General features: G+C 37.9%; 1 protein-coding gene across 1 annotated transcript; it reads left to right on the forward strand.

Moving 5' to 3' along the window:
* The first annotated feature begins 9,231 nt into the window (after window positions 1-9,231).
* LOC141660614 (uncharacterized) lies at window positions 9,232-10,491 on the forward strand. Its single transcript, XM_074467603.1, has one exon. It carries the CDS (start codon window positions 9,232-9,234, stop codon window positions 10,489-10,491), a length of 1,260 nt encoding a protein of 419 aa, XP_074323704.1.
* Window positions 10,492-13,141: the final 2,650 nt, after the last annotated feature.

Here is a 13,141-nt window from a genome sequence, read left to right on the forward strand (position 1 = left end):
TCAATTTATGTATCGGGCCCGTATTTCGCATGGGTTATCAATTATCTATGCTGATAAGTGAAACCATGTTTAGGTCCCAAATCTTGGTACTCATTAGAAAATTATACAACTATTTTAAAATTTATGTGCTTAAATCTCAACTAAAAAAAATTAACTTCTACTCTCTGTAATTTTTATTTTCACTTCAAATTTTTATTTGTTGATGTACATCCAAACGCCGGTTTACTTTTTAAATAATCGTATTAGTAAGTTAAAATATTAGATTTATATAAGTAAATAACTAGATGCGTGCATAACTAGAACTATTGGTGGAATTTTACAATTACACTTAAATTCAATTTTTTTAACTACATATTTTAACAACATCGTGTGATAGGCATGTACCATTGAAGTTGAAGGGTAAATTCTATAAAGTTGCAGTTCGACCAGCATTATTATATGGTTCGAAGTGTTGACCATGCAGAAAGTTCAAGAGCGTAGGTTATAAACGACAGAAATGCATATGTTGAGATGGATGTGTGGTCGAACAATGGAAGATCATATCCCAAATGATGTCTTTAGACGAACATTAAGTGTTGTGTCTATTTCCCAAAAGATAAGGGAGGGTCGGTTACGTTGGTTGGACATGTTAGAAGACGGCGTGCATGAACTACGACGTGCATCGGCTACGGTTATAAGGATGGAAAACATATCTGTAATAACCCCAATTTTTGTACATATTTTAAATCCTAATGAATAGTAAATTATGCTGATTGTGAAATATTATTAGGCGACCATATATACAAGTTCTTTTATGGAAATTCTGAGTATATATTAGTATTCCGTAGTGAATTTGAGTGTATGTAAAAGTCGTCAAATCTCAAAAACGAGCACTTTGATTTTTCCCGAAAATCCACCAGACACCGAATGAATTAAGTATAAAGTATTAAAATCAAAGGAAATAAATCCAAGGATTATATAAGAGGATAATTAAAGAAATAAAAGATATTGAGAAGGGCTCAGGGAAACCCTAATGATAAGATCACAAATATGTTCCCTCATATGATCAACGAGAATGAGAGTTAAGCGAACCGTAAAATAAATAAGCGATCAAGGAACAAACTTATACAAGTAACAAGAGAGATTAACGAAGCAATTAGCAATAACCAAGTGGATTAGGACAAGGTGACATCAGCAAACCATAGGGAACCAACATGTGGCATTATAATGATGCAAACAAGTGACATAATTACTTTATTAAAGCTATATCAAGATATTTAGCCAAGGATCATTATCAACCAAGCATTTTAACACCCATCCCAAGATCAACCAAGCCAAAAGTCTTCTCCCCCATTTCTTTCTTCATCACTCTCGGCCTTGCATAGAAAAGGAAAGGAAGAAAAATCAAAGCTCAAGTTCTAGTCCACCATAAATCAAGAGGTTAGTTTTTATAGCTCATATATTTATAAATAAGAAGAGCCATGAGTTTAAGCTCAAGAATCCATGGCTATTATAGTTATTTAATTCATCAAAGATGATGATGAATAATAACCTTCAAGAACTAACTTTGATTTCTTGATTTTGTTTGAAAGTTCAAGGTTGTTTAAGCTTAGATCAAGATTTTATTAAGTTATAAGCTTGTATGAGTTTAAATTGTAAACGGGTATTTTGATAATCATTAATGGATGAGAGGATTAAGCATGTTTAGTTTTATGTATGTTAAGTTGTTGTTGTTGAATGATTGAGCCATGATTAGTACTTGTTGGGTTTGATGTTCTTGAGCAGATTTTGTCTTAGTTTAATTGTAAAAGTTGAGATCTTGAGTTGTGGTTGGATTGGTAATGAATTGGTGTTGTTTATGTTGTGAAAGACATGCCTTTATTATAACAAGACTAAGTCACATTGACAACCCTAAGATTTAGTTGTATGATAGTCTTAATCTGTATTATATATTATATTACTTGAGTCTGTAAAAATGTCAAAGATCAGACTGAAATATTTTTCTGTGTACAGTATCAAGCCTAAGAATAAACTCTGGAAGAAGATCAACAAGATCATGCCTCAGAGAAAAGGTGAAGAAGCTTGGAGTTGAATAAATCTGTTTTAGGAAAAATGATCTAAGTCAAGATATCTACAAGTCACAGATCAAGTCATATAGAGAAGTCATTCGAGAACTCCAAAATGACTTATTGAGAAGTCCAAAATGGCTTATAGAGAAGTCCCAGAGATATCGACAAGTCAAATGAAGATATGAAGATTGGAGATATCGACAATTCAATTTCTCATTAGAGATCTTAGAGATATCGACAAGTCAAAATGCATATAGAGATCTCAGAGATATCGACAAGTCATTTCTGCATATAGAGAACTCAAAGATATCAACAAGTCAAAATGAAGATATGAATCTTGGAGATATCGACAAGTCATTTCTACATGCAGAGTTTTGGTGACCTCGACAAGCCAAGTTCACTTATAGAGAACTCAGAGATCTCGACAAGTCAAAGACACTTATAGAGAACTCAAAGAACTCGATAAGCCAAATTCACTTATAGAGAACTCAGAGACCTCGAAAAGTCAAAACATTTATAGAGAACTCAGAGATCTCGATAAGCCATTATACTTATCGAGATGTCAGTTCTCTATACAACAAACTGGATATCTCGATATGAATCTCAAGTACAGAATGCAAACAAGTTAAAGATTCAAAATTATCAATCAACAAACGATCTAATCACTTAAATTGAAAAGTCTACAAAAGCAGCTTGAAGAGTGCAAGATCAAGGGCCAAGATTAACAGACAAAGGAAGGTCACATACCTACAAGATTTTTAAGGATTCACCAAGCCAAGAATGAAAAGCTTTAAAGATAACTTAAAGTAGGGTTTAGTACATATTACTGCATGCTGTATAAACCCGTGTTTACTAATCTATAAAGTAAACACTGGTCCTTTGTTTTAAGTTGATAACAAACAGATCTAGATTTTCTTTTACTCTCTCAAGATAGAAGCTGAGTTCTTTACTTACAAAGAACTCAGAAATATGTAGCAAGACATACTTAATTTTAATACAAAGTTAAGGGAGTTTTGAAAATATTGTGTTTGTTGTGCATGCTTTATTAATTCTGTTAAACACAATATCTCTACAAATTAGAATGCTTTGTTCACCATATCCAAATAGTTTGGAAAAGCCTAAAAATCAAGAAAATACATTCACCCCCCTGTGTTGTACTCAATATCTAATAGTTTAAAGTTTTGGAAATTATTAGTAATAGCAGTCGTATTGCCCAATTTTCCAATGACTATATTTATGTGTAACTTTTGGGCTCGAAACCTCCACTGTTAAAGCTCACCACTGCCATGATTAGCTAGATTATGTTTTAACTTCGTTTTGGTATGTAGATCGTGTTAATCGGATATAGGGTTTAGGAGAAACCATCATTTTAAGTTACGGTATCTCGCGAAACCACCCCGACATTACGAAGTAACTTTGAAACTGTTTTAAGACCCCTAAAAGGCTTGTCGGATCATGAAACTTTTATGTAAAGTGTCTAAATCAGTTAGTAAGGCCCTCGCGAAGGTTTCACGTTAAAAAGTTTAAGTGTCAATTTTATAAAAATGTTGGAGCCGAGGGTGCGCAAGCGAGAAATGTAAATTAACAACTTGTAAACGAGCGTTAGTGTATATGAAAGTAAAGCTTAGTTTCATAAGTGACCGAGGACTAATCCCGAGTTACGATATTGTTTATAAGTTATCGGACCAATCCTAGACCCAATATCACCCCGAGTTTTGGTGATTACATGCTATATCTTGAGATAAAATGCATGAATGTTTGAAACGTAATTTTGCGATATAAATGCATGTATGATTTAAGTTAAAATTTACAAAATGTATACATGCATGTTTTGAAATCATGATATTTTAATAGTGATAAATGATTGTTAAAGTAGAGCTTACGAGCTACATAATACATATACTAGCGATAAGCAATATTTTGTGTATACCCTTAGTATAGGATATACGAGTTTGAACATTATACTTTAAACCATAATTATTTAATGGGTATTATTTAAATATTCTCTTAATATTTTCAAATAAGATTTACAAGTGATTTATATTATTTAAATCCTTTTACCTTAAACGTTTTCGAAAAATATTTTCGAACCTTATAAGATGGTTTTAAAAGTAAAAGAGCGAATCCCGAATCCGTTTTCAAATTTGAACCTTCCTTTCAAATGGGATTTAAATACTCGCACAAAATAAAAGGGATCCTGCTCAGTGTTATATTTTATATTCATAACGAAGTTGTTGAATATATAAAGAAAGTTTTAATTACTTACCCAACATTCGAGAAGTAAGTCATGGAAGAAGTGTAATCTATTAACAAGCATCACTTGGGAAATATTGGTGAGTTTCCTCTTTCCATCTAGATAGAACTTTTTGGTGGAGTCCTGTCAACAAATGTCTACTTGGGAAAAAGGGAGACGAGTTTTTCGTTTCAGAGTCACGGATTCCATCCGAACTAGGAGTGGCGTAAGTGGCCGAGTGGCATCGGTCCGATATTTATTCATTATGGGCCTAATGCGCGCGGAAGTTTTGCAGTAGTGGTTCATTCCTTAGGAGCTCAACGATCGGTGGGCAAGTAAACCCGACCGTTCTCCCCTACATGTAGGTATTTAGTAGAGTTGTACAACTTTGACTGATCATCGTAAGTTGCACTTCTCATGCGTCAATGCTCCAGAATTGGTTCATCATCCATATTGGATATTTTTTATTCTGCAACACGATCCTGAGAACCCCGAGAGAAAAGGTTGCGGCTGGGTAATCAACGACTACGAGAGAAAAGGCCACGGCTAGGTGACCAATGAGTGCTGGCAGAGTCAACACTTCAAAATGATGTATTGAAAATGAAGTAACTTGTAACTTCATCTTTTAAATAATATTTTAAGGATTGGTTTTACTTGAAGCGACAAGGGCCCTCAAGAGTTTTACGAAAATGATTTAAACAAGGCTCACCTTGTAACTTCATCTATCTGATGAACTTTTGAAAACTGGTTATACTTTGAACAATAGTAGTTTTCAAAGAGTTACGAAACAATTATATAACTAGCTCTATAACCCGTGCAATGCACGGGTATGTTCTATATTGAGCATTTTTAATTATTGTTGTTGACGGTATATCCATGTTATTTCCCGGTAAATTAACGACGTTGACATATTTTTGTTGTTTATATAAGTATTTTTTTGACTTTTTTGGGGTGTGGTTTATATGGTGCATAACATGTTTTTCAACATTTAACATTAAGCTGAAACAATACAGGTCTGTAATGGTATTCCTAACTTGTCCAAGTTACGGGCATTTGTAAAATGTGAATAAACAATTTTTTTAAATAACTAGTATATTTAAATGTTAAAAGTGCGATAAGTGAAGTACCTAATTGCTGATATTGACGAAATTATGTGTTATTAGATTAATGATTCCTTAGTTGCACGAGCATGTTCTAGATAGAGCGTTTTTAATTAAAGTTGTTAACGGTATATTCGTGTTGTTCCTGATAAATTAATGATATTATCTTATTTGTTTGTGTATATGAATATTTTTTACCTTTTTTGGGGTGTAATTATAGGCTGCATAAATATTTTTCGACATTTAACATTAAGATGAAATAATAGAGGTCTATAATGGTATTCCTGACTTGTGCTGGACATGTGTAAAATGAGAATAAATAATTTTTTTAAATAATTAATATATTTAAATGCTAAAAGTGTGATAAATGAAATAATTAAATGTTGATCTTGACGGAAGTATGTGTTATTAGACTAATGATCCCTCAACTCTCGAAGTATCTGTTATAAAATTCACGATCCTCGAATTTTTTCAACTGTTTTTTATACATGTATGGAAGTTTGATGTTTGTTATTTATAAATACTAGCTTAAAACCCGTACGATGCATGAATCGCACAGTTTTTTTTTAATATTATATTAATTTTTTAAAAATTTTGTATTCAATTCTTAATTTTATTTATTTAAAACTTTAAATGACATGACTTCATAATAATTATATTAGTAGACGTGTATGTTCATAACTTTTTAGAACATTTAAACTTGTTTAAAGTGATAGCACCGGTAAGGTGGGAAATGTTATTATAACGAAATTATTATTTTATTGAGGGTAAAAATATAATATCTACATTATGTTGAGATCTTAAAAAAAATATTATTTTATTATGATGATTACTTAATCGATTAACTCTAATTCTATAAAAGATATTTGAAAAAGACAATATTACTGATTGAACAGTATAGTTTTATTGATAATTCTATGTATATTTTTTTAAAAAAATAATTTGATTTTTTAGTTCACATCAATAATATACGAATTATACTTAGTTTAATATTAATTTGATTTATCTCGGATCAGTGGTTTATCTCGAATTATACTTAGTTTAATATTAATTATACGAATTAATTTGATTTAATTTTAGTTTTGTGTTAGTCTGAATCAATTGTATAATGTACTTTTTTTATCCTAGATAAATACAATATATTATTTTGTTTATCCAAGCTCATTAGTATAATTTTTTTAGGGGGATTGATAGTATTATTATTTTATCTTAGCTCAATTCGCATGATATATCAACTAAATCTTAATAATTATATTTAGTTTGCTTAAATTTAATTTAGCTCGAAGTAACAAATTAGAATAATATAGAACTCGATATGAATTAAAATATAAATTGGTAGAAGAAGTTGAATTTAATATAAATTATAATGATATATAGTTCGATATAAAAAAGTATTTAAATTGGTAAACCAATAGAGGAAGTTGACTTTAATATCAATTAAAATTAGAATTGATCGAACCAATAATTAGAATTAGAATAATTAAGTAAGGGTAATTAAGTAATTTCAGCAAGTACCGACCGACCGACTACCAAACTTTTAAAGTTTCGTCTATTATAATATAGTATAGATGGTTAAAGATTTTTAACGTTATATCACATATATCTTTAAAAAATTCAATATAAATCTTTGTTTACGTGCAGTTTTAATCGTTTTATGAAAACTATATTTTTTATAATAGATACCCATATTGTTAGAATCAAGAATAAATTCTATTATCCATGTTTAAGTCTTCAAATACTAATCTTAATTTTTCCCTTAAAATGTATTTAATCTATCTATATATAACTATTAATTGTTAATATTAAATAATGAAGTAGTATTAAATACACGTAATAATGAGACAAAGTCTTAATATCTACATATTAAATTAGATTTAATTAATATATATGCATATTAAATTAGGATAATTATTAACATACAATTATGAGGGGCAATTTAGTAATTTTCATATGAATAAATTGTCTCACGAACCCCCCACTTGCTCTATTATATATATAATAGATGAATGAATATAAACAGGGTAGTCAGTGTACTTTTAAAATGAAACAAATAAACTTAATATGTAGAATGTCGTTGGTATTATACCCAAAATTTCGCATTGGATTGACTCGGGTCAAATGCGGGCTAATTACAGTCAAACTCGGCATTACATTGTAGAGGCCTAGGACGCGTCCAGGCACAGAGTACGCGTCTGCTTGAGAAGGGATGTGTTACGGAGCGTGGAGAGTGCATGGTCAAGTAAGGACGCGCCTAAGCTGTGTGGACGCGTCAATGATTATGAAAGTGCTTGGCACATGAGGTCTTGTGGCGATGGACCCTGTAGGACGCGCCTACATTTACCATGACGCGCCATAGGGAGTGGATTGCTGTGCATGATGGTTTTTGAGGAGGCGGTGTAGGTCTCATGAGGGTGAGGGCGCGCCTAAGGTGTTAGGACGCGTCCTGCAAGTGGTCTATGTGTTTTCAATGGTAATTTCAGGACAAAGCTTGCATGGAGAGGAGCAATGGAGGTTATTTTTACTAATGTATTTGTTCCAGGTACTCTTTGAAGAATTCCCTTAATCTTTGTTGTTACCAGATTCCTCCGTCAATAAATTGGCGCTAGAAGGAGGGGGAGCTAATTAAGGTCGTAATCTTAGGAGGAAAAGATGTCTTATAATCATGATGGAAGTTCTTATGATGGAAGTGACAGCAGATCTGAAGGAGAAGGTGGGGAAGGCTACACTCGCCATGAACCTTACGTTCCCAGAAACATGGCGGATCCACCAAGAGCTCCGGATGTAGGGGGGACACCTCCAGTCCTCATCAGCAATGCTGATATCCTGGAGCAGTTGTATCGCATGGGGGATACTCTTAACAGTTTTCACTCAATACTGAACACGGTGGAGCGTCGGAGGACGAGGAGAGGTCGTCGTTTTCCCCATCACGGTCATGCCGTGGGGAAAGCGCCTGTAGTTGAAGGAGATACCCAGGGCAGCGGGGAAAACCCGCGAATCACTCCATGATGCTTGGAATATTCAGATGATGTAGAGCCTATTGTAGAGCTTGTTAATGAGGACACTGATGGTAGGGAAAGGCCCCACCTTGGTAACCAGGTGGTGCCACACCCACATAGGTCTGGGCGTACGATGGACGAGCGTCGTCGTGCAGAGAACACTCAAAATCAAGATGAGGAAGGAAGGAATCTTTCAACCTTGAAAAGGAGGCTTGGCCTAAGGTTGGAAGACGACGATTTGAGGATGTTACTGGTAGAATGGCAAAAGGAAGGAAATGCCGGAGAAGCGAGGCCCCGTGACCCAACGCGTGTGCCCCCTGCATTCCAAAGGGATGACAGGGAGTGGCACCGCGAGCACGAGCGTGCCCCTCCGCGAGGAAGGCCCGGGAATTACTACCGGGGATATCAGAGGAATGGACGAGGAAGGTTGGGATATCAACATGGGAGAGCACCCTCCGCGGGAGAAGCCCCAGCCGTTATTCCCGTAGCTTCCCACAGTGCTATAGGTAATGGGTCCAGGGCGCGTCCTCATGACCAGGATGGCGGGCGAATTCAAGTAAGAATGCAAAATAATGATGAAATTCCGCAACGCGGTCAAGAAGAACCTCGCGTGCGGGAAAATGTTCAAAACCAAGATGGTAACATGCCACAGCCGCAGCCTCAGGGCGAGGGGCGGCCCTGAGGCTGTGGCGAGATCCACTGCCACACCCGGGGGTAATCAAGGGGAATTGCAGCAAGTCGCTGAGCAACCCCAACAGCCTAATGTTCAAACCATTCCGGGAATAGGGACGTTTAATGTGAACGATCTCAAGAGGTTACTCAACCATCTTGAGGGAGGAAGAGTAAAGGCGACCATGCAAGCTCCTTCTCCTTTTGTTGCTGTTGTGAGGGAGGCGCAATTGCCCGTAGGATACGAAAACATAACCAATGACTTGCATTTTCATGGGAACTCTGATCCTGTGAAATTTCTGGGGCGTTTTAACATTGAAATGGATGTATATCAAGTGTCTGATCTGGCTCGATGTCGTCTCCTGGCGGCCACTTTTCGAGAAGGCGCTCAGCAGTGGTTCCAAAAACTTGGTCCAGGCGTGATCACATCCTGGGAACAGATGAAAACTTTGTTTTTGACTCAATTTCAAGCCGCAGTGAAGTACACGCCACCAGTCACCATACTGGCCAATGTGAAGCAGAAGGAAAGAGAAAGTTTAACCTCATACTTCAAAAGATTCAATGCAGAATCCACTTTGGTGAGGAGTGCAACTGATGAGACGCTGAAAATACTTCTTATAGCTGGATTGCGTGTGGGAACGGATTTCTGGAAGCACCTGCAAGGGAAAGACCCTGTGTCACTGGCTGATGTGCTTGTGCAGGCGGAATCATTCAAAGCAATTGAACAGTCGCTTGCAGAAACCAAAAAGAATGACAACACACATAACTCCAAGGGGCGATCCAAGAGAAGGGATAGATCCTTGAGCCCAGATTATCGGCGGAATGCCAGAAGCCCCAATAGAGTGAACACCGTGAACACGCGAAAAGAATGGAGCCCGCCATCGAACTACGAGAGGAGGGTCAGCAATTATACACCGCTGGTGGTATCCATTGATCATATCTTTGAGGTAAATAAGGATAGAGAAATTTTCAAGAAGCCTGACCGTCTAACTTCATGGCAGAGCAGAGACAAAAAGAAGTATTGTGACTACCACGAGTCTACCGGCCATGACACCCATGAGTGTCGTCACCTAAGAGATGAAATTAAGGAATTGATCAAGGCTGGATACCTAGGAGAATGGATTGACAAGGTAAAGCGATGTAGGGGAATCGATGACAAGGGTAAGGATGAAAGACAGCCCCAGCGGGCGGAAGATGTTGAAAAAACAGCAGAAGTTAAGTTCCAGAGGGCTGGCAGCATCAGGGTAATTTTTGGAGGACACCCTTTTGTTGGTGATAGTAATCGAGCACTAGAAAGAAACGCGAGAGAAGCGCGACATCCACCGCTCACCAACATTCACAGCTTAGAGGACAGACCTCCGAAGGTCTTTAAGGGAGAGTCTGCTGATATTATATCAAGGGAAAAGAATCAAGGTGGGTGCATCATCCCCATAACGATGCGCTAGTGATTACCATGCTTTTTGGGGCAATGAATGTACATCGAGTCTTCTTGGACAACGGGAGTTCTACGAACATCTTGTACTACAGCACTTACAAAAAGTTGGGTCTCCCGGATAGTGACATGTATTTTGAAGATGCGCACGTCTATGGCTCTACTGGGGAAGCAGTGAGAGTTATGAGTTCGGTCAGGCTTCCCGTCACGCTCGGGGAAGGAGCTTTGTCAGTCACTTAAATGATAGACTTCAAAGTACTGGATCAGGATTCCGCACATAATATGTTGGTCGGCAGACCTTGGTTGCGAGCGTTCAGGGTGGTAACCTCGATACATCACTTAATGATAAAGTTCCCAACACCAAACGTAGTGGGCAGTCTGAGAGGGTCGCAGTATGAGTCACGCGACTGCTATCATAAGGCTGTTAAAGAATTCCGCAGGAGAAGGTATGAAGGAAAGGGTCTTCCATTTGAAGATGTAGAGGATATTCATACAAAACCAAGCGGAGAGGTTCATGCCCACTATTTCGTAGAAGGCCCCGAAGAGGAAGAAACCTATGTTACTGGGAATTCTGTTCGGACGCTGGGGAATGTTTTGAGGATCCGTAGCGGGGACGAAGTGGTGGCGAACCATGCAGAGAAGATCATATGGAAGGAGGTTGACGGAGAAAAGTTGGAAGGAAGAAGTGAGATTTTGCAAGATCTCAGAAATAACTCCAAGGTGGATGCCCCTCAAAAGAAGGACGCGCCCTTGAAGAATAAAAATGGAATTGAGGTTGATGCTCCTCCAAATGAGGACGTGCCCTCTTCACCTGCGTTGCATAAAACTATGCCTTGTCTTGAGGTAGATGCTCCCACTCATGAGGACGTGCCCTTGGATGCAAAAGTGGAAGTCGAAGATCCCCGAGACTTTGATTTTGATTTGGATCCCAGGATCCCTATGCCCGCCGAAAAGACAGGATCGGCCGAAGACACAATATCTATTCCGATTGACAAATATGACCCGAACAAGGTTTTGAAAGTGGGATCCCAGTTAGATGATGAAATGAGAGAAAGTCTTACCCGCTTCTTAATTGCAAATCTTGATGTCTTCGCATGGAGTCATTCGAATATGATAGGAATCGACCCAGAAGTAATGTGTCACCGGTTGAATATCTTCCCGAATTGCACGGGCATACGTCAAAAACACCGCCCAGTGAGTGGGAAAAGGGCGATAGCATTAAACGAAGAAGTAGACCGGTTGTTGGATGTGGGGCTAATAAAAGAATCGTTCTACCCCGAATGGCTTGCAAATCCAGTGCTAGTGAAAAAACCGAATGGGAAGTGGAGGATATGTGTGGATTTCACAGATCTCAATAAGGCCTGTCCAAAGGATAGCTTCCCGCTCCCAAGAATCGATCAGTTGGTTGATGCGACAGCGGGGCATGCATTGCTGAGTTTTATGGATGCATACTCCGGTTACAATCAAATTCCGATGTATGGCCCTGATCAAGAACATACATCCTTCATTACTGACAGGGGGTTATACTATTACATAGGAATGCCGTTTGGATTGATTAACGCTGGCGCAACCTACCAGCGGCTGGTAAACATGATGTTCAAGGATCAAATCGGGAGAACCATGGAAGTGTATGTGGATGATATGCTGGTAAAGTCCAAGGTGGCGAATGACCACATCAAGCACCTGATGGAAATGTTTAACATTCTAAGGAGGTTTCGCATGAAATTAAACCCGTAAAAGTGTGTGTTCGGCGTGGAGTCGGGCAAGTTTCTCGGGTTCATTGTTAACCATAGGGGAATTGAGGCCAATCCTGCAAAGATCAAGCCATTGTTGGATATGAAGTCACCCACCAATGTGAAACAGGTGCAGAGTTTGACTGGGAGGATTGCCGCGTTAAATCGATTTGTCTCCAAGTCATCCGATAGATGCAAGAAATTTTTTAAGGCGATTAAGTTAGCATGGAAATACTTTGTATGGACATCAGAATGCGAAGAGGCTTTCAAAAGAATCAAGGAGAAATTAGGAAACCCTCCCATGCTGTCAAAGCCGTTAGATGGAGAATCTCTGGTACTGTACCTCACAGTGTCTGAATATTTAATCAGTGCGGTTCTGGTGAGAGAGGAAGATGGGCAGCAGTCACCAGTATACTACGTGAGCAAGCGGCTGCACGACGCTGAAACTCGCTACACAAGCATGGAGAAATTGGTCTATGCCCTGATTCTTGCATCAAGAAAATTGCGGCCGTATTTTCAAGCTCATAGAATTAAAGTCCGTACGGCATACCCGCTACGACAGTTCCTGCATAAACCAGAGTCATCCGGGAGAATGCTGAAATGGGCTTTGGAGTTGGGATAGTTTGATTTGGAATATGTGCCCCGGACAGCGATCAAAGGGCAAGCCTTAGCCGATTTCTTGTTGGAATTTGATTCTGAAATTGATGACAAAGCTTTGGTAATGCTACATCCACCTCATGTTGAGAAGTCTTTGGAGGAGGTTCCACATCCTTGGTGGATCTTGCATCTGGATGGGGCAGTTAACAATGGAGGAGAAGGTGCGGGTATAGTACTTGTGTCTCCAGAAGGTCACCATCTGATGAGCGCAATTCATTTCAAGTTTTATGCAACAAATAATGATGCGGAGTATGAAGCATTGATTAATGGCTT

Source organism: Apium graveolens, chromosome 5 (assembly GCF_009905375.1).
Source record: "Apium graveolens cultivar Ventura chromosome 5, ASM990537v1, whole genome shotgun sequence".
NCBI lineage: Eukaryota > Viridiplantae > Streptophyta > Magnoliopsida > Apiales > Apiaceae > Apium > Apium graveolens.

Bases quoted from the DNA above. Each gene is read 5' to 3' on its own strand.
- LOC141660614 (XM_074467603.1), top strand. From the start codon at position 9,232: ATGCAAGCTCCTTCTCCTTTTGTTGCTGTTGTGAGGGAGGCGCAATTG.